This window comes from Cetorhinus maximus, chromosome 15 (assembly GCF_964194155.1).
Source record: "Cetorhinus maximus chromosome 15, sCetMax3.hap1.1, whole genome shotgun sequence".
In the NCBI taxonomy this organism is placed as follows: domain Eukaryota; kingdom Metazoa; phylum Chordata; class Chondrichthyes; order Lamniformes; family Cetorhinidae; genus Cetorhinus; species Cetorhinus maximus.
The window spans coordinates 54,945,537-54,968,731 of NC_135893.1; the positions used below are offsets into that span (position 1 = coordinate 54,945,537).

The 23,195-nt window shown below is 45.3% G+C and overlaps 1 protein-coding gene across 2 annotated transcripts in view; it reads right to left on the minus strand.

Moving 5' to 3' along the window:
* Positions 1-18,453, minus strand: part of LOC144690681 (BTB/POZ domain-containing protein KCTD5-like) — a 77,507-nt gene extending 59,054 nt beyond the window's left edge. The window contains exon 1 of one of the 2 annotated variants that reach the window (XM_078558424.1): positions 18,179-18,453. In XM_078558424.1, coding sequence (XP_078414550.1) covers positions 18,179-18,400 — 222 coding nt within the window. In that variant the 5' untranslated portion in view covers positions 18,401-18,453. The remainder of the gene's footprint in view (positions 1-18,178) is intronic. The other variant, XM_078558425.1, reaches the window with a different exon arrangement.
* Between the last annotated feature and the right edge of the window lie 4,742 nt (positions 18,454-23,195).

Here is a 23,195-nt window from a genome sequence, read left to right on the forward strand (position 1 = left end):
CTACCTTTGTCATTGGTACCAATATGTACCACGATCTCTGTCTGTTTGCCCTCCTCCTTCAGAATGCCCTGGAGCCATTCAGTGACATCCTTGACCCTGGCACCACGGAGGCAACATACCATCCTGGAGTCACGTCCACGGCCACAGAAATGCCTGTCTGTTCCCTTTACTATCAAGTCTCCTACCACTGTTGCTCTTCCCCTCCTTTTCTTTCCCCCCCGTGCAGCTGAGCCACTCACAGTGCTATGAGCGTGGCTGCACTCCCCAGAGGAACCATCACTCTCATCGTTTTCCAACACAGAAAAATGGTTCTCGAGCGAGATGCACCTGGGGGTTTCGTGACTACCTGCCTGCCACCTTTCTTCTGACTGATGGTCACCCATTCCCGCTCTGCCTGCACTTTCGTAAGCTGTGGGGTGACCATGTCTAAAAACTTGTTATCTGCAAAACTTTCAGCCTCTCGGATGCGCCTCAGTGCCTCCAGCAGCAACTCAAGCTCCGAAGCCTGGAGCTCAAGTAGCTGCAGCTGGTGGTAATTCCTGCATACGTGGTCTCATCTGTGCTGTAACCATTCTATGACAGACCCACTGGAGGTGGCAGCATAGTTTTATTCAAGAGGGCACGGCTCTGGGAAACCTCAACATTGACCTGATGCCACAAGAGTAGTCAAACACAGACAAGGAAACCTCCTGTTGATGACCATCTGCTGCCTTCCTCAGCCAGTGAATCGTACTGCTCCATATTGAACACCATTTGGAGAGACACCCAGGGTAGCAAGGGTACAGAATCTACTCCGGGTGGGGGAATTCAATGCTCATCAACAAGGGAGGATAGGTGGCACCATTACTGACCAAGCTGTCTGAGCCTCGAATGACATTTCTGCTGGACAGGGCCTGCGAAAGGCGGTGATGGAACCATCAAGAGGGAAAATCCCACTTGATCTTGTCCTCACCAATCTGTCCATGCCAGTATTGGTAGGAGTTACCCCACGGTACAGTTCTTGTGGAGACAAAGTCCCACCTTCACTAGAAGCATACCTCCATTATGCTGTGTGATATTACCATGTTAAATGGAATAGATTCAGAACAGATCTAGCAACTCAAAACTTGACATCCATGAAGCACTGCTGGTCATCATCAGCAGCAGAACTGCATTCTACCACAATCAGTAAACACAAGACCTGGCATATCCCTCACTCGAACCATTACCATCAAGCCAGAGGATCAACCCTGGACCATTAAGTATGGAACAGTATGACAGGAGCATCACCAGACAGACCTTAAAAAATAAGAGATTCCAACCTGGTGACTCTACACACAGGACTATAAGTGTGTTAAACAAAAGTAGCATGCTACAGAGCTAAGTGATCCCACAATCAGCAGATCCAACCAAAGCTCTGCAGTGCTACATCCAGTCGTGAACAGGGACAGACAATTAAATAGCTAACGGTGGGGTGGGGGCAGGCAAATGAGTAGGTTCCATGGACATCCCCATCCTCAAATGATGTCAGGATCCAGAAAAAGGCAAGGAATGTATTTTCAAACATCTCCAGCCAGAACTGCTAATTGGATGATCCGTCTCAGCTTCCTCATGAGGTCCCTATCATCAATCTTCAGCCAGTATGATTCACTCCACATGATATCAAGAAACGCTGAGTGCACTGAATACAGCATAGGCCATAGGTTAATACCCTGGCTGTAGTGCTGAAGACTGCGCTCCAGAAGAAGTCTCGCCTCTAACCAAGTTATTCTAGCACATCTACAACACTGGCACCTACCCCACAAAGCCGAAAATTGCCCAGGTATGTCCTTTCTACAAAAAGCAGGACAAAATCAATCTGGCCAATTGCTGCACATCAGCCTACTCTGAGTCAGCAATGAAGTGATGGAAGGTGTCATTGATAGTGTAATTAAGCAGCACTTACTCAGCAATAACCTGCACACTGATGCACTGCTCGGGTTCTGCCAGGACCATGCAGGCTCTGCCAGGACTACATGGCTCCTGACCTCATTCCTGCCTTGGTCCAAAAGTGGACAAAAGAGCTGAGTTCCAGATGTGATGCAAGCGTGAGTGCTCTTGACATCAAGGCAGCATTTGGCATAGGGTGACACATGGAGCCCAGTAAAACTGAAGTCAATGGGAATCAGGGAGAAAACTCTCCACTGGCTGGAATCATACCTAGCATGAAGAAGATGGCTATTGGAGGCAAGTCATCTTATCCCCACCTGCAGGAGTTCCTCAGGACAGTGTACTGGGGTCAACCATCTTCAGTTGCTTCATCAACAACCTTCCCTCCATCATAAGGTTAGAAGTGGGGAGGTTCGCTGCTGATTGCAGTTTTCAGTTCTATTCAACTTCTCAGGTAATGAAATGGTCTGTGTCTGCATGCAGCAAACCTAAATACCATGTAAGCTTGGGCTTTTGTCACACAAATGCCATAAAATGACCATCCTTACAAGAGAAATTCTCTCCACCTCCCCATGACATTCAATTCTATTATCATTGAATTCCCCACCATTAACATCCTAGGACTTAGCATTGACCAGAAACTTAGCTGGACCAGTCACATAAATACTGTAGCCATAAGAGCAAGTCATAGGCTGGGTATTCTGCAGAGCAACCCACCTCCTGACTTTCCACCATCTACAAGCACAAGTCAGGAGTGTGATAGAATACACTCCCATTTGCCTGGATGAGTGCAGATCCAACAATACACAAGTTCAACACCACCAGGAACAATACAAATACAGCCCACGGGATCAGCACGTATCCACCACCTTAAACACTCACTCCCTCCACTAGAGCACCATGGCTCCAGCATGCACCATCTACAAGGTCCACCCCTCCATCATTTTCACATGGTCCATCACTGACACTTCCCTTCCTTGAACTCAGTCTCAATTTATGGTGATAGACTGTCCACCAATATTCATTACAAGCCTACCAACTCCCACAGCTACCTCGACTACAGCTCCTCACACCCCGCTTCCTGTAAGGACTCTATCCCATTCTCTCAGTTCCTTCACCTCCGTCGCATCTGTTCTGATGATGCCACTTTCCAAAACAGTTCCTCTGACATGTATTCCTTCTTCCTTAACCAAGGTTTTCCACCCACGGTGGTTGACAGGGCCCTCAACCGTGGCCGGCCCATCTCCCGCGCATCCGCCCTCATACCTTCCTCTCCCTCCCAGAACCATGATAGGGTCCCCCTTGTCCTCACATCACCTCACCAGCCTCCGCGTTCAAAGGATCATCCTTCGTCATTTCTGCCAACTACAGCATGATGCCACCACCAAACACATCTTCCCTTCATCTCCCAGCGGCTTTCTGCAGGGATCGTTCCCTCCGGGACACCCTGGTCCACTCCTCCATCACCCCCTACATCTCAACCCCCTCCCACAGCACCTTCCCATGCAACCGCAGAAGGTGCGACACCTGCCCTTTACTTCCCCCCTCCTCACCGTCCAAGGGCCCAAACACTCCTTCCAAGTGAAGCAGCGCTTCACTTGCACTTCCCTCAATTTAGTCGACTGCATTCGCTGCTCCCAATGCGGTCTCCTCTACATTGGAGAGACCAAACGCAGACTGGGTGACTTCGGTCTGTCCGCAAGCATGACCCAGACCTCCCTGTCGCTTGCCATTTCAACACACCATCCTGCTCTCATGCCCACATGTCCGTCCTTGGCCTGCTGCAATTTTCCAGTGAAGCTCAACGCAAACTGGAGGAACAGCACCTCATCTTCTGACTAGGCACTCTACAGCTTTCCGGACTTAATATTGAGTTCAACAATTTCAGATCATGAACTCTCTTCTCCATCCCCACCCCCTTTTTTCCAATAATTTATATAATTTTTTTTACAAATATATTTTTCTTTTCCCTATTTTAAAATTTATTTTGATCTATTGTTTCATCTCCACCTTTTAGCCCATTTTGATCCCTTCCCCCCACCCAACCCCCGCTAGGGCCATCTCCCACTTGCCCGTCCTGCTTTCTACCCTTAATGTCCCCATTAGCACATCCTTTAGATAATATCAACAAAAAACTACTGCGGATGCTGGAAATCCAAAACAAAAACAGAATTACCTGGAAAAACTCAGCAGGTCTGGCAGCATCGGTGGAGAAGAAAAGAGTCGACGTTTCGAATCCACATGACCCTTCAACAGAATTGAGTGTAGATAGGAGAGGGGTGAAATATAAGCTGGTTTAAGGTGGGGGGGCGGGGGGAGAGAAGTTGAGGGTGGGGTGGTTGTAGGGACAAGCAAGCAGTGATAGGAGCAGATAATCAAAAGATGTCACAGACAAAAGGATCAAAGAGGTGTTGAAGGTGGTGATATTATCTAAGAAAAGTGCTAATTAAGAATGGATGGCAGGACACTCAAGATACAGCTCTAGTGGGGGTGGGGTGGAAAGACTGACAAGGTATTAGTTGTAGATTTAAAAATAATGGAAATAGGTGGGAAAAGAAAAATCTATATAAATTATTGAAAAAAACAAAAGGGAGGGGGAAGAAACGGGGTGGGGATGGGGAGAGGGAGTTTAAGATTTAAAGTTGAATTCAATATTCCACCATGCTCTCTTGCCCACATGTCTGTCCTTGGCTTGCTGCATTGTTCCAGTGAAGCCCAACGCAAACTGGAGGAACAGCACCTCATCTTCCGACTAGGCACTTTACAGCCTTCCGGGTTGAATATTGAATTCAACAACTTTAGATCTTAAACTCCCCCTCCCCCCATCCCCACCCCGTTTCTTCCCCCTCCCTTTTGTTTTTTTCAATAATTTATATAGATTTTTCTTTTCCCACTTATTTCCATTATTTTTAAATCTACAACTAATACCTTGTCAGTCTTTCCACCCCACCCCCACTAGAGCTGTACCTTGAGTGTCCTGCCATCCATTCTTAATTAGCACTTTTCTTAGATAATATCACCACCTTCAACACCTCTTTGATCCTTTTGTCTGTGACATCTTTTGATTATCTGCTCCTATCACTGCTTGCTTGTCCCTACAACCACCCCACCCTCAACTTCTCTCCCCCCGCCCCCCCACCTTAAACCAGCTTATATTTCACCCCTCTCCTAACTACACTCAGTTCTGTTGAAGGGTCATGTGGACTCGAAACGTCGACTCCTTTCTTTAGATAATATCACCACCGTCAACACCCCTTTGTCCTTTTGTCTATGACATCTTTGGCAGTCTCTTCTTGGCCTCCACCTATCACTGGCCCCCTATCGAGCTCTACCTGTTCCACCCACCCCCCTCTACCAGCTTATATTTCATCTCATTTCTATATGTCTTAGTTCTGATGAAGGGTCATACGGACTCGAAACATCAACTGTATCCCTCTCCGCAGATGCTGTCAGACCTGCTGAGTTTTTCCAGATATTTTTGTTTTTGTACAAGATGCACTTTGCCAACTTAGCAAGGCTTCAACAGCATCGCCCAAACCCACAACCTCTACTACCTAGAAGAACAAAGACAGCAGGCACATGGGAACACCACCACTTGCAAGTTCCCCTTCAAGCCATACCGAATCCTGACTTGGAAATATATCACTGTTCCTTCAATGCAAGGTCAAAGTCCTGCAACTCCCTACCTAACAGTACTGTAGGGACACTTTCACCACACAGACTGCAATGAATCAATTCAGTGGCTCACTGTCATCTTCTCAAAACCAATTAGGCGTGTGCAATAATTGCTGGCATTGCCAGACACACCAACATTCCATGGATGAATAGAAAAATGAATAGTTGTGTCCAAACTAATTTGCGGCTTCGACTGCTAAATTAGTTGTAAATTTCTCTTCCCACTCAGATTATAGTTATCTACAAAGATCTGGCTGCTATGATACAAAACACTGACCAAGAACTCTTTCAGAATAAGTGGGCCAGAGTGCTGGTGCATTGTGTACAGATGCTGTAACCTGCCAGTGATAGATCTGCCTCTTTTAATGGATGAAGGCCTGTTTGGATACATCTATTTGGATAAATGCAGGAAGATTGAACTGAACCACAAACCCTCAAATTGAGGGCTTTAAGTTTTGCGTCTAGCCACATCTCAGATGAAACACTTTATTTTCAGGATTTGAGGTGTAATTTAATTAAACCTAAATAAGATTTCTACCTTGCTGATCACAACAATTAGCTTTATTAAAGCCAGTATTTACATATGTCAGTCTGTTCCAGTGCTTCAAGTGACATTCTTCAAAGGAATCTAGACAGAAGGCAGCTATTTGATTGCAGAAGGTATCAGAAGTAAACCTAATTTTGGTCTCACCCAGAATGCACATACTTGCATGCGACAGAAATCACTGATTAAAGTGGGAACACTAAAACACCAACAGTTGACACTGTTGGGTGAGGAAAGGCAAGAGCTCACAGTGGAGAAAGCCAAACTGACAGAGGGAGGCCATAGGGACAGGGAGCTAAAAACTCCAAAAATATCTGTGACAAGCAAAGCAGCAAAATCAAAATCAGCTGAGCTAAAGATTACAAAAGAGGAATTATGCTATGAACGCCAAAAATTTTTAAAAGGAGAGTCACGTGATAGCAGATCTTGGTTGCCCTTATCCACCAACATTGTGAACAATTTTATATATAAAATTCAAAACCTCTCTGCAGCTCGACTGCAGTTGTTGTCCAAAGTGTTTCAGCAAGGTTCCACAACTAAAAATTCCCATCAAACCTATACCCAAGCAAGTAGCAACTTTCAACACTAAGATGAAAACAAAATACTGCAGATGCTGGAAATCTGAAATAAAAACAAAATGTTGGAAAAACTCAGCAGGTCTGGCAGCATCTGTGGAGACAGAAACAGAGTTAAGGTTTCGAGCCTGCATGGCTCTTCTTCAGAGCTAAACAGAAGTCGAAATGTGATGGATTTTATATTGTTTAAGAGGGGGTGGTCAGGGATAGGTGGGAGCTCAGGAGAAACTGACAAAGGTGTCATGGATACAAGACAAAGGGAGTGTTAATGGTAGTGTTCAGACTTAAAGAAGGTGCTGATAGTGGCAAAATGGTAAGATAGCAGAATGTGTTGATAGCAGAACAAAGGTCAATGCTCTGTGAAAGCAAAACATAAGAACAAGTGACAGGTGGCCCGGGGTGGGGGGAAGACGATAAGAAAGGATAAAAAATAAATTAAAATGGAATTTAAAAAAATAGGGAAAAAATAAATAAAAGTTTAAAAATTGTATTTAAAAATGGGTAAAGGAGGATGAAAGTGAGTTCAACAGCTTCAGACCACGAACAATGTTGAGTCCGGAAGGCTGTAAAGTGCCTAATCGGAGGGTGAGGTGCTGTTCCTCCAGTCTGTGTTGGGCTTCACTGGAACATTGCAGCATGTCAAGGATGGGCATGTGGGCACGAGGGTATGATGGTCTGTTGAAATGGCAAGCAACAGGAAAGTCTGGGTCATGCTTGCAAACTGAGTGAAGGTCTTTCACAAAGCAGTCACCCAGTCTGCATTTAGTCTTCCCAGTGTAAAGGAGACCGCATTGGGAGCAGCGAACACAGCAGGCGAAATTGAAGGAGGTGCTAGCGAAGGAGGGAGAAAGTAATGGGGCAGGTTGAGGGGGGTGTGGTGAGGGGAAGATGTGTTTGGTAGTGGCATCATGCTGGAGTTGGCAGAAATGGCGCAGGATGATCCTTTGAATGCGGAGGCTGGTGAGGTGAAAAATGAGGACAAAATGGGCCCTATCATGGCTCAGGGAGGGAGAGGGATGAGGGCAGAAGTGCAGGAGATGGGTTGGACACAATTGAGGGCCCTGTCAACCACAGTGGGGGCGGGGGACCCTCGGTTAAAGAAAAGGAAGACATGTCAGAAGTGCCATTTTGGAAGGTAGCATAATCAGAACAGATGCGACAGAAGTGGAAAAGCTGGGAGAATAGGATGGAGTCCTAGGGTGGTATGAGAAGCTGTAATTGAGGTAGGGATTTGTGGGTTTGTAATGAATATTGGTAGACAATATCACCAGAAATTGAGACAGAGAGGTCAAGGAAGGGAAGGGAAGTGTCAGAGATGGATCACGTGAAGGTGAGAGAGGGGTGGAAATTGGAAGCAAAAATCGATAAATTTTTCCGGGTCCAGACGAGGGCATGAAGTGGTACTGATTGTGTCATCGATTGCACCGAAAAAAGGAGAGTTGTGGGAAGGGGCCTGAGTAGGACTGGAACTAGGAAATGTTCCACATACCTCACTAAAAGACAGGCATAACTGGGGCCCATGCAGGTGCCCATAGCCACAACCTTTTAATCGAAGTGAAACAACGTAAAGGAGAAACTGTACAATGAGAGAACAAGTTCAGCCAGATGGAGGAGCGGTGGTGGATGGGGATTGTTTGGGCCTCTTTTCAGAGTTATACCTGTCTTATTGTGGGGAACATGGAACATTCCTTGTTCCAGTCCTACTCAGCTCTCCCATAACTCTTTTTTTTTCGGTACTGCATCGATGACTGTATCAGTGCTGCTTCATGCTCTCATCTGGAGCATGAAGCGGTACTGTCATAAAGGTAAGACAGCAGAATGCATTGCCACAACTCTTTTTCAGTACATCGATGTCTGTATTGGTACTGCATCATGCCTTCGTCTGGACCTGGAAAAATTTATCAATTTTTGCTTCCAATTTACACCCCTTTCTCACCTTCTCAAGGTCCATCTCCGACACCTTCCTTACCTGACTTCTGTCTTCATTTCTGGTGATAGATTGTCGACCAATATTCATTACAAGCCCACTGACTCCATGATAGGGCCCATCTTGTCCCCACATTTCACCCCACAAGCCTCTGCACTTAAAAGGATCATCCTGCGCCATTTCCACCAACTCCAGCATGATGCCACCACCAAACACATCATCCCCTCACCTCCCCGTCAGCATTCTGTAGGGACCGTGTCCGTCCTTGACACCTTGGTCCACTCCTCCAACGCCCCTAACCTCATCCCTTTCCCATGTAATCACAGAAGATGCAACACCTGCCCCTCTACCTCCTCCCTCCTCACAGTCCAAGGCCCCAAACGCTCCTATCGGGTGAAGCAGCGCCTCACTTGCACCCTTGCAATTTGGTCTACTGTATTCGCTGCACCCAATGCGGTGTCCTCTACACTGGGGAGACTAAACGCAGACTGGTGATCACTTTACGGACACCTTCGCTTAGTCCGCAAGCATGACCTAGGCCTTCCTGTTGCTTGCCATTTCAACAGACCATCCTGCTCTCATGCCCAAATGTCCGTCCTTGGCCAGCTGCAAAGTTCCAGTGAAGCCCAACGCAAACTGGGGGACCATCACCTCATCTTCCGATTAGGCACTTTTACAGCTTTCCGAACTTAACATTCAGTTCTACAATCTCAGACCATTGACTCTCACCTCCATCTTTACCCCTTTTTAACACAATTTTTATTTATTCATTTTTTTCCATTTATTTATCCTTTTCCCCAACACCCCTACCCCCACAGGGCTGTCACTTGTTTCTGTCGTGATTTCACAAAGTACAGACCCTTGCTCTGCTATTAACACATTCTATCTTACCTTTATGCTACTATCAGCCCCTCCTTTAGTCTTTAACACTACCATTACCACTCTCTTTGTCTTCTGTACATTACAACTTTGTCAATCTCTCCTGAACTCCCACCTACCTCTGACCTTCTATTTTGCTCCATCCCCTCTTAAACAGTACAAAATCCATTACATTTCTACTTCTCTTTAGCTCAGAAGAGTCATACAGACTCAAAATGTTAGCTCTGTTTCTCCCTCCACAGATGCTGCCAGACCTGAGTTTTTCCAGCATTTTCTTTTTTTTCAGTAGCTTCAAACAGCCTTGGTCAACCTTCGTTGCCCTGAGCCATCAGGAATATTGCACTCGCAAAAATCAAAATTGTTAGAAAGAGGCTAAAGATGTGTTTTGGTGCTCAGTAACCCGGGATGTCCCAGAGAGTTTAGTTAAGTGAGCAGAATACATGTTTAGATTCAGAGTCAAGCTAAGTACCGCTTCACAATCTTCAAGCATCAGCAGGCCTCCTTGTACCAAAAACTGCACTTCAACCAGTGTTATTTAATTTTTAATACCCTTTGATCTTGAATTACTTCCACCACTATTTCAACCTTGTTAATATATATTCAGCCTTTCGCTCCTGAATCCATCTGCAAGCGTCCTTTCATTCTCACCTTCCATCCACCAGCCTTCGTATTTGCCAAATAACTTCCAAAATTTATAACAAAAACCAAACAATCCCATGACACTTAGTTTACCCCGCGAGACTACCCATGCAAGCAGAGATAATGCAACGCCTTTCCATTAATTTTCTCCCATTCCACTGCCCGGTGCTGTAAACGCTGCTTACATGTAAGATATAGAAATATTTCCCTTGCAATCTGGAGGGAAATAGTCTGCTGATGCTTGAAGATTGTGAAGGGGTTCTTCACAGGACGATCTTACCTATGTTGGCGCGCCTGTTCTGTAAACTCCTCCAATCTATCCATGTGAAGCCATGTTGCTGCCCCATTCCCATTCTGGCTACTCCATTTTCAGCCATGCAGAGGTTAACAGAAGCTCAACAAGCTCCCTCTGGTCTGAGCACTGACTTTAGCAATTTAGGCCCTTAACCACAGACTCTATTTCCTTTACAGTGGAACCACAGAACCATAGAAAAGTTATGGCACAGAAAGAGTCTATTCTGCCCATTGTTCTTCGCCAGCCAAAAAAATAGACTGAAGATATGATAGGTCCGTCTGAGACTAGCTAAGACTTGTGGAGGAAACGCCATCAGAGAACACAGCTGGCTGGGGGTCAGTTCCATTGATATAAGTCTGCTTTCACTCCCCTGGCACACAGTGGACCTTATCCTATTTAGCAGCATTTGACGTTTTAATTGCAGAATCGATCTACAAGCTTTCATGTCTTTGAGCTTCTGTCTCTTCCTGCCTGCCAGTGCTGTAGCTATTTACACAATCTTTGTTTTCCTAATGGCTTTAATGATTCTTTCCATTGCCTGAAGCAAGGTACCAGGGCATTCTACCGACGTTGCTTATTTCTTCACTTCTCTCCTGTGCTCTTAAGTTTTGATTTTATTAAAATGCTTCTACATCTTTCATTTCTTCAGTTCTAATTAAGGGCTGCAGCCTAAACATAATTTGCCTGTTCTCTTCAGATGCTGACTGACCAGCTGCGTTTTCTCTAAAAAGAAATCTATGACCTAACTACACTGCTGGGTGCCTTTTCACAGCTGTTAAGTACGAATATTTCACACACTCACGGCTGTGTATTACTTGCAAAAACCCATTAATGTGTAGCTGCAACCACCATTACAGAGCTCAGTGACAATATTTCAAAAGGTTGGCAAATGCTTATCTGACTGAGTTCTAACCCAATGCACTACAATGAAAATATAGTAATGGAAACTTTTGTAGCTGCCATTGGAAATACCCTTGCTCAGCAGTCTCACAACACTGTAATGCAGTCCCAGTCATCTGATATTCACTACACAACTGTCTGCACTTGGAAAGGTCCTGTTAACGTAAAGAACTCTAAAAAGGTGCTTAATTAAACCTGGTGGGTTAACCCCGGCCACGCAGGCAGCATTTTGTGATAACTGGTGGTAATGTTCCACATATACTGTGTATAAATAAACATAACATATATATGTTGGTATGTCACTTACAAGGTGGTATTGTACATTTTAAAATCACAATAGCTTCGTGGTTACCACAGTTTTATTGTTTCCCTCACAAGAAAAGCATCACATGTCTTTAGGACTCTGATGGACACTTTTGTTCCTGTGTTCAGCTCTCTATGTTGTTTCCGACAATGGGAATGGCAAAGATTCATGCCACTGTCTCACAATATGCTATATAAACAAGTTCACTTAGTATTGATACTAAAACTATCCCTGCTCCTGGCGCACCCGTGTTAACACATTCTTCTTGGGAGATTTTTCCCAACTGGTTGTTGACAGGTAAGAAACAAAACAAAAACAGAAATACCTGGAAAAACTCAGCAGGTCTGGCAGCATCGGCGGAGAAGAACAAAGTTGACGTTTTGAGTCCTCATGACCCTTCAACAGAACTAGTAGAAATACGAAACGGGTGAAATATAAGCTGGTTTAAGGGTGGTGGGGGGGGGGGGGGGTTGTTGGGACAAGCAAGCAGTGATAGGAGCAGATAACCAAAAGATGTCACAGACAAAAGAACAAAGAGGTGTTGAAGGTGGTGATATTATCTAAAAGAATGTGCTAATTAAGATTGGAGAGCAGGACGAGCAAGGTAGCTCTAGTGGAGGTGGGGTGAAATAAACCATGTGTGGAATACATTTAAAAATAATGGAAGTAGGTGGGAAAAGAAAAATCTATATAAATTATTGGAAAAAACAAAAGGGAGGGGGAAGAAACGGAAAGGGGGTGGGGACGGAGGAGGGAGTTCAAGATCTAAAGTTATTGAACTCAATATTCAGTCCGGAAGGCTGTAAAGTGCCTAGTCGGAAGATGAGGTGCTGTTCCTCCAGTTTGCGTTGAGCTTCACTGGAACAATGCAGCAAGCCAAGGACAGACATGTGGGCAAGAGAGCAGGGTGGAGTGTTAAAATGGCAAGTGACAGGGAGGTCTGGGTCATGCTTGTGGACAGACCGAAGGTGTTCTGCAAAGCGGTCGCCCAATCTGCGTTTGGTCTCTCCAATGTAGAGGAAACCGCATTGGGAGCAACGAATGCAGTAGACTAAGTTGGGGGAAATGCAAGTGAAATGCTGCTTCACTTGAAAGGAGTGTTTAGGCCCTTGGACGGTGAGGAGAGAGGAAGTGAAGGGGCAGGTGTTGCATATTTTGCGTTTGCATGGGGAGGTGCCATAGGTGGGGGTTGAGGAGTAGGGGGTGATGGAGGAGTGGACCAGGGTGTCACGGACGGAACGATCTCTACGGAATGCCGCCAGGGGCTGCTTTACCTGTACTCTGTTTCAACAGCCTTTAAAGGGGATACCTTTCAAACTGTCAGCTTAGACTGATGCTGTGTGCTGATATACCAAACATGCCGAGAAGAAAAAACCTCCAACCCCTGTCAGCTTACAAAATGACTGTACTTTACTTGATAGAGAGCAAGGCACTGTTGTCGTACAAATGGATCTTAGTAGCTTCTATCACCCCATCCTATCATTTGCACCGCTGTGTTCAGCCTCTTCAGAGGCTGTCCCTTCTCTGTCTCCAAGTTTCCATGCGCTTTCAGGGGGCATTCTCAGAGGTCATTCTTCACATATCATAAAAGCAGTACTTTATATTTTAGAAAAACTAGAGGTAATTTGAAAACTGCCTTCTCAAAACTCAGGCCAATCTCAACAAATTAGATCAGAGCTTGGTTCAGATTACCTCAGGGCTCCAAAAACACAGTCACCCTGTCTCCATTCTTCTGCTTACTGGACCCCTCAATTTGGCTGCATCCTTTCTATCTCTCCCCTATTATTCGAGATCAGGCTCTCCTTGTGCTTAGTGGTATAGAATTTCATAGATAGGAGCTATTGAAATAAAAGAACAAGTTATTTTTGAAGTTCAAAGCAATTAGCAATATTTCAATGTAAAACCTCCTACAAATCAAGATGGAGCATTAGTTAGAAGCTTCCAAATCGAAGTGCTTAAAATTAGTACCAGCTCTATAACAACCTTTCAAGTGCTTTGCCACAAGCTTTATAGGCATTGTTTCCCTCTCCTCTCCACCAAAACGCTGGCAGCAACGAATTATATTCTGGGAGAGGCAAACAGCTTGACGACAGAACTAGAAACCTTTGACAGAGCACCAACTAGGTGCAGTTCAGTTACAACACACATTCCAGTGTTCAAGTCAGAGTACAATTCAACAGTTGGAGTAGCTTTTCATAGTAGATGGAGGGCCACATATCGGTTTACTCTATGTGGTAAGAGACCCAAAAACTGGGTAACAGTTAAATAATGATTGCAGACATCTGTATTTTTTCCCACATGGATTTCCAATAGTGCCTTAGTGAGGAGTTTAATGCAGTAACAGATGTCTAGGGCTGCATGCTCCCAAGTTAATTTCAGGCCAGCAGGTGCACAGTTGCTTGCTTATCATACTCACTATTGGATAAAGCTTCCTTACCCCAAATAGAGAGAAAATGTTGGAAATACCCAACAGGTCACACCATGTGGATAGTGAACTAGAATTAATGCTTCAAGCTGAAGACCTTTTGTCGGAACTGGCAAAAGTCAGAAACGTAACAGTTTTGAGGTCTGCAATAGGGTGGAAGGCAGGAGTGATTTAAATGCTCAAAGGAATGATGGTGCAAGGAAAAAGTAGGTGGTAATGGGAAGTAAAGAAACAAAAGATGGATCTAGAGGTGTTGTAAATGGCAAGAGCAGAATTATGATCAGAGCCTGTAGTCTGAAAAAATACAAATAATGTTTATGATCTGAAATTATTGAACTCAACGTTGAGTCCAGAAAGTGACCTGAAACATTAACTCTGTTTCTCTCTCCACAGGTGATGTCTGCCCTGAGTACTTCTAGCATCCACAGTACTTTTTCTCACCCTACCTGCTCCAAATGTTCTTCACAACAGAATCCACACTGTTCTGTTTTAATTGACTTAAATACATTGCAACATAGGTCTTTCTCCTAACTACATCAGAGAGAATCCCAGCCTCCCAGAAAGCCTAAGGAAACTTTGCTTATTGAATAAGTGCCTGAAACCGTGATAGAAACCGACTACATTTTCAAAGCAGAGGCAAAGGCGATTGAGGAAGGAATCAGCAGACTCCACGGCTCACAGAGAGGCAGGATTTCCTGCTTGTCGCATGTATTAAAAGAATCAGATACCCGCTTATGGTTCTACTACACGACACATACGGGGTTCTCCCCCATGGGCTCTCAGGACCAAGGATTATTTTGCATCTTGTAAAAAAAGCTAAGTGGAACTGTAAGGCAAGAGTGATTTCAGACAGTGAAACATTTCCACTCGTTCTCAGAGACAAAAATGTGACAGCAATTTTAATTTATATACAAACTGGATTCTTCTTCTCATCCATAAGGTTGCGCAAGAAATATTTAAGGCTTGTGATCCCACAAGGACCAACTGCAATTTCAGAGAAGAATTCTTAGAGATTGTTCACTATTGATACAGTTGGTCTCCTACATTCCTAAAACACCAGCTCATCTGAAATGAAATCCTGGTTAAGAGAGACTAATTTTATCTCCCCTCTCTCCATTTATTGTCACCTTCCTATCCATTGTAATTATACCTATCCCTCAACTTCCAGTAACTGACATACACTGAGCATTGCTACACCACCCACTGAATAATGGCCAGTTTATACACGCTTTCCATTGAATGGTCTCCTGCGTTGATGCAGCCTGGCTACTAACCAGAGCCTTTGATCTTGATATTGTGGCCTCAAGCATTTCAACAAATAAAACAATTCCCGAAGCTTCACACTAAGCTTAGAAACAACAACATGATTCAAAGAGTTCTAACAAAATCTAAAGATGTCAAAGAAAGGGAATACTTATTGCAAATAGTTTATTTTTAGGAATGAAACAACTGTCTGTTTCAAAAGATACAACAGACATTTTGTAAAGGGTATTTTACTCCTCGAGAGATTACCATATTTTTGTATTAAGTATATGCAGAGTGGCTGGACAGCAACTCCTAATAGAACAAACTTCGTCTCAGGTGATCCTGCAAAGTTTCACCATTTCTGGTCACTACACCTCAATGCTCTGGAGCTCCTGCCCAAAACCATTCCACCATGTCGCTCCACCTTTCTGATAGAGTTTTTGGCCCAACCTTCTCCCTTCAGGTTTCCAATTTCTTTGTCATAATCGAGCAAAGTGCTACCAGATACGCTTCTAGATATGGTAGCATTTAAAACACAAGTTCCAGGGCAATAGATAATACCTGTGATGAGATCTCAGTCAGACCTCTTATGGAGTTATTACTATGTTATCTCTGTGCCGTGTGCCAGCACACTGTTTGATGAAAGCACCCTTTTCCTGCAGGAATCTCACTACCCAGAAAAGGCAGCTCAGGGGAGTGTCAACATATATGCAATGCATCAACCATGCTGAAAGGCTTGGAAACAGCCGACCAAAGGATAGCTACAAACACCAGTTGTTAAAGCTATAGTGCTTAATGGGCGAGAAGAGTGATATCATTTTATAAGAAAATCAGACCCCAAAACAAAATATGGCTTGGCTGGTTATTGACAGTACAGTACCACTGAGTTCCTTGACTTGTACCTGGAAAGTGAGCAACAATTAACTATTGCCATGGGACATCAGAACCAAGTGCAATCCTTTTGCTCAGCCCGTACCTTTCCCGACAGATACTTTCATAGAAAGACCTGCAAAATACTCTCTGCTGTGGCAAAGAAAACTGCAGCATCTCACCTGAAATCAGTAAGCAAGCACAGGACTGGGGTTAGGTCTGGGATCTTCCCAGCTGTGTAGTTTTCTATTCTCTTGGGAACTCTCTGTGCAACAAACTGAAACCGCTGACACAAATATCTCTTACAGATATCAAAATAGGCCTTTCAGTCTGCTACCTTAGACAGCACAGGGAACTTAATGGATTGTGGCGTTTCTCCAGCACCCTGCTTGCTCAAATCAGAAAACAAAAAAATCGCAAAACAAATTACTTTAAGTGGGCACTATGTCTCCATACTGCAGCACTAGGCAAAATAATTCACCATGCTTGTTGAAATAAGCGATATATATCCATCACAAGCTAATAAACAGCAGAAAATACACACCCTATCAGCATCTGATGGATAATGTTTAGGATAAACTTTAGTTAAATTGTGGTGCATTTCTACTCTCACCTCTTAACTTTTGCATGTTCTTGATGCCTGTCACCGCTGAAAACTCTTTACAATTGCTGCACAATTGTGATTCTCAAAACGATGTTCTCGGTGGTTGACTCAATATCAACCATACAGACAACTGTTACTGCTCCTCCTCAGACAATCATACTGGATTAAGCATTCCTGTATTCTTGAGGTGGGAAATTGTAGCGCCTTTAATGATAAGGCTAAGGGTCTTGAATGAATCGCTTGCTCATACACTGCAATGGATTAACTTGACGTGCACTAAGCAGCACAAAATAAATTGAAATACACTGGTAAAGGTGGTCCACATAGACACAAACAAAATTGCTCATTTTGCTGGTGATTTTTGGTGTCAGCCTTTCTCAGACTTTTCAAACACCTCTCTCTGGATCAGAGAACATGCATGTTGAGGAATGTTAATTTTTCCACATTCAACCTGAAAGTGAGATAGTGTCTCGGTCTATTCCCCCCCCCACCCCAAACCGGAGCGTCGTCCTCACACACCACCCCCTCCCCCACTCTCCTCACCCTCAACCCCCCACTCTCCTCACCCCCCGCACCCCCCCACGCTCCTCCCCCCCGCACCCCCCCACGCTCCTCACCCCCCGACGCTCCTCCCCCCTGCGCTCCTCACCCCCCGCACCCCCCACGCTCCTCACCCCCCCCACACCCCCACGCTCCTCACACCCCCCCAAACCCCCACGCTCCTCAACCCCCCCACCCCCCACACTCTCCTCAACCCCCCCACCCCCCACACTCTCCTCAACCCCCCCACACCCCCACTCTCCTCAACCCCCCCCACCCCCCACTCCCCTCAACCCCCCCTCTCCACTCTCAACACTCCCCCCCCACTCTCCTCAACACTCACCCCCCTCCCACTCTCCTCAACACTCACCCCCCTCCCACTCTCCTCAACACTCACCCCCTCCCACTCTCCTCAACACTCACCCCCCTCCCACTCTCCTCAACACTCACCCCCCTCCCACTCTCCTCAACACTCACCCCCTCCCACTCTCCTCAACACTCACCCCCTCCCACTCTCCTCAACACTCACCCCCCTCCCACTCTCCTCAACACTCACCCCCCTCCCACTCTCCTCAACACTCACCCCCCTCCCACTCTCCTCAACACACACCCCCCCCACTCTCCTCAACACTCACCCCCCCCACTCTCCTCAACACTCACCCCCCCCACTCTCCTCAACACTCACCCCCCCCACTCTCCTCATCACTCACCCCCCCCACCACCCCTCTCCTCACTCACCCCTCTCCTCACTCACCCCCCCCACCACCCCGCAACCCACCCTGCTTCCTCCCTAACCCGGTCCCCCCCCCCCCCTCTCCCCTCCCCCCTCCCTAACCCGGTCCCGGTACCTTGTCGGAATCCAGGTCGGGGTCGGCTTGGCACAGGCGGTACAAGAATGACTTAGGGTCACGGCACAGGGTCTGGCGGGTGCTGAGGAACCGAGTGCCGCCCACATTCAGTCGGACCCACTTAGCGGCGCCAGTCGCACGCTCCAGGCCAGAGCATTTCCGGCACAGGGAACTGTTAAAGTTTTCCGAGAGCTCCGACAGCGATCCGCTCACCGCCGCCATCCTCACCAACCGCCACCCGCCCTACCTCCCTCACTCAACCCAAACCACGCCCCCCAACCTCCCGGCAAACACCGCGCCGCCCGTCAGCCACACCTCCCGGCAAACACCGCGCCGCCCGTCAGCCACACCTCCCGGCAAACACCGCGCCGCCCGTCAGCCACACCTCCCGGCAAACACCGCGCCGCCCGTCAGCCGCACCTCCCGGCAAACACCGCGCCGCCCGTCAGACGCACCTCCCGGCAAACACCGCGCCGCCCTAAACTAAAATGCTACCTGAACCCCGCCCTTCATTGAAAATGCTGAGCATTCTGGTATTATTCGAGAAAAATCAAATGACTTATTTGTGACACTAGTATGATTTAATTTATGGATTGAATTGTTTTAGTAGTTAATTAATACATCTATTAAAAAAGTTTATTTGATAGCTTCGACTTTTTGCAAAGTCTTGGGCTGGGACTTGTAATTTTTGGCTTGAGCTTTAACTCTGTTTAAACTGGATTGAGATTGCACAGTCAAAATGTTGCATTACCATTTGGTCAGTTTCAACTATTGGAACATTTTTCTTTGGCTGCTAAGTTTTTGCTCCCACGCTTTTTAAAAAAAATTGATGAGGCGGGGTTGAAGCTTCATTCAGGAAAAACTCAACTCTTGGAAAGACAGAGCCATAGTTGTCCAGTCACAACCCTATGTAAATATTAGAAACGGGACGACGAGTCTGTTTCCATGTGTTATATTGTTCCCATTAAATTTTGAAGGTTCCACAACTTGTTGCAAATGTAAGAAACGCGTCGTAGAAACTTGAGCAACTTCCCGGCAGAAAGCGCCATCTAATGGCAGCAGGGTGTAATTTTGAGGAAGGATCGAACTGAAATGCTACCGGGAGCTGTACAAGCAGCAAACTTCCCAGTTGGAAACATTACAGGCAAGTAGCCTCGCTCTGTATTTGCAGAATATTGTGGTTTTATATTGCGCGCAAATCCGTGCATGGCCGTTGCATTTGTGGAATGAAAGTCACGCAAGAGAAAATATTTTTTGGAGTCTAGACTTTTAACGAAAAGAACCGAGACAGCTCAACTGCGCAGTCAGTATCCTGTAAAGACCCAGCAATGTTTTATACTCAGTCTCAAAACACCTGTTACCCGACTCTGCACCCCCATCTAGCCAAACGCATCCCACTCTCTTCGCACCCCATCCTCCAATGCCCACCAGGTTAATCCCACTCTCTTTCCACCCTCCCACTCTAACTCTTCAATATTCCACCCAATCTCTCTCTTCCCTTCTCTCCCTGCACCCTTTAATGCCCCATCCTGTCTAATCCCACTCTCCTGCTTACCTCACCATACTTCTGCCCTATGCTGCAGATGTTTCCCTTCCACATTCAAGGATCAGGATGGGTCTTACTTGCTCGTGTAGCTATCCTCTGCTTCCTTGTCTTTACCCAGTTAATCCACATCTACATTTTAAGTATGCTGCCGATTTTGTAAACAAACCTTTTCATGCAGCACTGTTAAAAGGTCTTTGGAAAGTCTACATACACCATGTTTTTGGGACATCGCTTCGTGTTCATGCCAATGTGTTTTCTGGGCAATGAGTCCCAATTCCTTGATTAAAGAGCACGCAGCTGTTTGAAGATCTAATTATACTGAAAATATTTTGAAACCGTGATTCCTGAAAACGTACCTCATATTCGTAATTGATGCAATCAATACCAAAATATTGGAAAAGGTAGTATGATAGTTTGAAAACGAACAGAAGGGAAAAGAGTAGAGTAACAGTAAGAACTTATACTTTAGGCATTGAAGTAAAGAGAAAACTAAAAGATGTAAGTAATTAAATTGAGAGAAATAGGAAACACAAGTAAAATATTAGAGAAAGACAGGTTAGAGTGTGGCGCCCAAATAAGTATCTTCACATAAATGCACGGAGTATACGGAACAAATTCAATTTGGAGGGTATGACATGGCTGCAAGGCGATCAGCACTGAGAACTGAATATACTATGTTACAAAGTCTACAGGAAATATATGGAAATAGTGGAGGGGAGGAGTAACAATGATGACGGATGAAAGTAGTGGAGGCTTCATGGTAGACTTAATAGAAGGGGATCTAAAAATGTGTTGGGAGTTATGTGAGACTCCTGGTAGTATTTGTGAAGTGGTACCTTATATAAATGCAGAGATAAGACAAGCATGAAGCAAAGAGAGTAGTTTTAATGGGAGAATTTTAACTTTCATATAGATTGGGATAAGGAGACCAGCACAACAGAAATGTAGTGAATTGCCTTTATGGGTCCAGGATAGTTTTCAGAAACAATATTTTTGAGAACCAACAAAGGGTCAGGCCATATTATATTTAGTAATGAGTAATGGGCCAGATTTAGTTAACAGTTTAACTGAAAAAAGACATTTTTGGTCAAAGCTTTTCATCTTGCACTCATCAGGACAATTCTTGAGAATACCAAATGTAAAGGGATCAACAATTTATACTGTATGAGAAGAGAGAAACCAGGTAGCTTGACTGTGATTGGTCAAGGCATTGCCGAGGAATGAATCAATGAATGGTTGTCACTTATTTTGTTTAGATGAAACAGTCCATGTCCAAATGCAGCAAGACCTGGACAAAAGCCAGGCTTGGGCTGACAAGTGGCAAGTAACATTCGCACCACACAAGTCTCAGGCAATGACATCTCCAACAAGAGAAAAACCAACCATCGCCCCTTGATGTTCAGTGACATTAACATCACTGAATCCCCCACTATCAACATCCGGGGCGGGGGCGGAGGGGGGGGGTGGTTACCATTGACCAGAGACTGAACTGGACTAGTCATATAAATACTGTGATACTGTGGCTACAAGGGCAGGTCAGAGGCTAGGAATCCTGCAATGAGTAACTCACCTGCTGACTCCCCAAAGCCTGTCCACCACCTACAAGGCACAAGTCAGGAGTGTGATGGAATACTCCACACTTGCCTGGATGAGTGCAGCTCCCACAACACTCAAGAAGCTAGACACTGTCCAGGATGAAGCAGCCCACTTGATTGGCACCACATCCACAAACATTCACTCCCCTCATCACCAACGCAGTGGCAGCAGTGTACCATCTACAAGATGCACTGCAGGAATTCACCAAGGCTGCTTAGACAGCACCTTCAAAACCCACGACCACTACCATCTAGAAGTACAAGGGCAGCAGATAAATGGGATCACCGCCACCTGGAGGTTTCCCTCCAAGTCACTAACCATCTGACTTGGAAATATATTGCCATTCCTTCACCGTTGCTGGGTCAAATTCCTGGAACTCTCTCCCTCCCTGCACTGTGGGTGTACTTACACCACATGGACTGCAGCGGTTCAAGAACGCAGCTCACCACTACCTTCTCAAAGGCAATTAGGGATGGGCAATAAATGCTGGCCCAGCCAGTGAAGCCCACATCCCATGAATGAATAAAAAAAAACAGGTGCAATGTGTGTACATGTTGTGTCTGCAAAGAACAGGGCCCTGTGTATTAATATGTGTAGCTTCCAGTACACACAAATGCACTATACTGCGAGCCTGACAATCTAATCTAACCAATCTAAGATTGGTTGTCAATGTAATTCTTATGTAGTGCAATACAGAACCAGTTTATGTTCCTAAAGGGGAAGTCATATTTGCCAAAAAAGGGAGTCATGGATAATTAGAAGTAAGACACACCATAAAAAAGGAAAAGCAAACAAAAATTCAAGAGATTGTATCTTTCCCATTCATCCGGATCTGTGCAAATGCAGCAAAGGGTGACAAAACAGATAGTAAGAGTTACAAAAAGTATGAAAAGAAACTTGCAAGGGATATCAAAATCAACACAAAACTTTTACAATTACACTAGGAAAAAAGCAATGTGGATCTCTTGAAAACTGAATGTTGTTGTCAGTGAAAATAACAGGCATGCTGAATAAGTGTTTTGCATCAATATTTACAGAAGGGGAAGTGGTCAGCATGTTGGACACCCCAAGGAAGCTATTAATGAAGCTGATCTCAGCTGCAATGATAGCGACACGATGATTGGGCTCCCATTCCTGATAACTATCTCATGACCGTGCACCCCCCCCCCCCCCCCCCCCAAGTCTCACCACTGAAATGCATTGAGCAGCCTTAAGTTGTTATATTTGTGAGATAGATTCAAATTAAACTTGGTACAGAAATTTCAGTTTTATCCATTCTAGTTGAAGTACCCTTTTAATGAGATACATGTTAATTACTTCTAGAGATTTGGCACTGAAAAGTAATTACAAGTGCAGTTTCACATTCCTTATTGTTTTATTGATTCTAACTAGTGGCAGACATTGTTAGATGCCCTGCCACAGCAAAGTTTGGCCCATTATTTCCAGTCGAACCTCATGACAGCTGCTGCATCACTTCCAGAATGGGAGAGTGACAACCGTGTGCCACCATCCCTGTAATAACTGCTGTGTCACCTCCAGTACCATAAGACAATTGTCGCACTACTTTTAGTGTGATATAGGAGTGTGACATCTTTGCAATTGTCCCCCCCCATAGGGTTACATTTGATTAACCTAGTGTAGTTTATTGCCTAGAATTTGTATCATGCTCTCTGAAGTGTTGTTTCACACGGAGGTATGATTTCCTGGGCATCAGCAACATTCTTGCACTTCACCCAAGTGGCCATTCTGCCCCCATGAATCTTGGCAGGTGGCTTGGCAAAAGTGGATTGCACAGAACTTGAGCCGGCTCTTGCCTGACATAAACACATGTTTAAGCAGGAGTTGAGAGACATCTATCAGAAACAGGAAACCAAG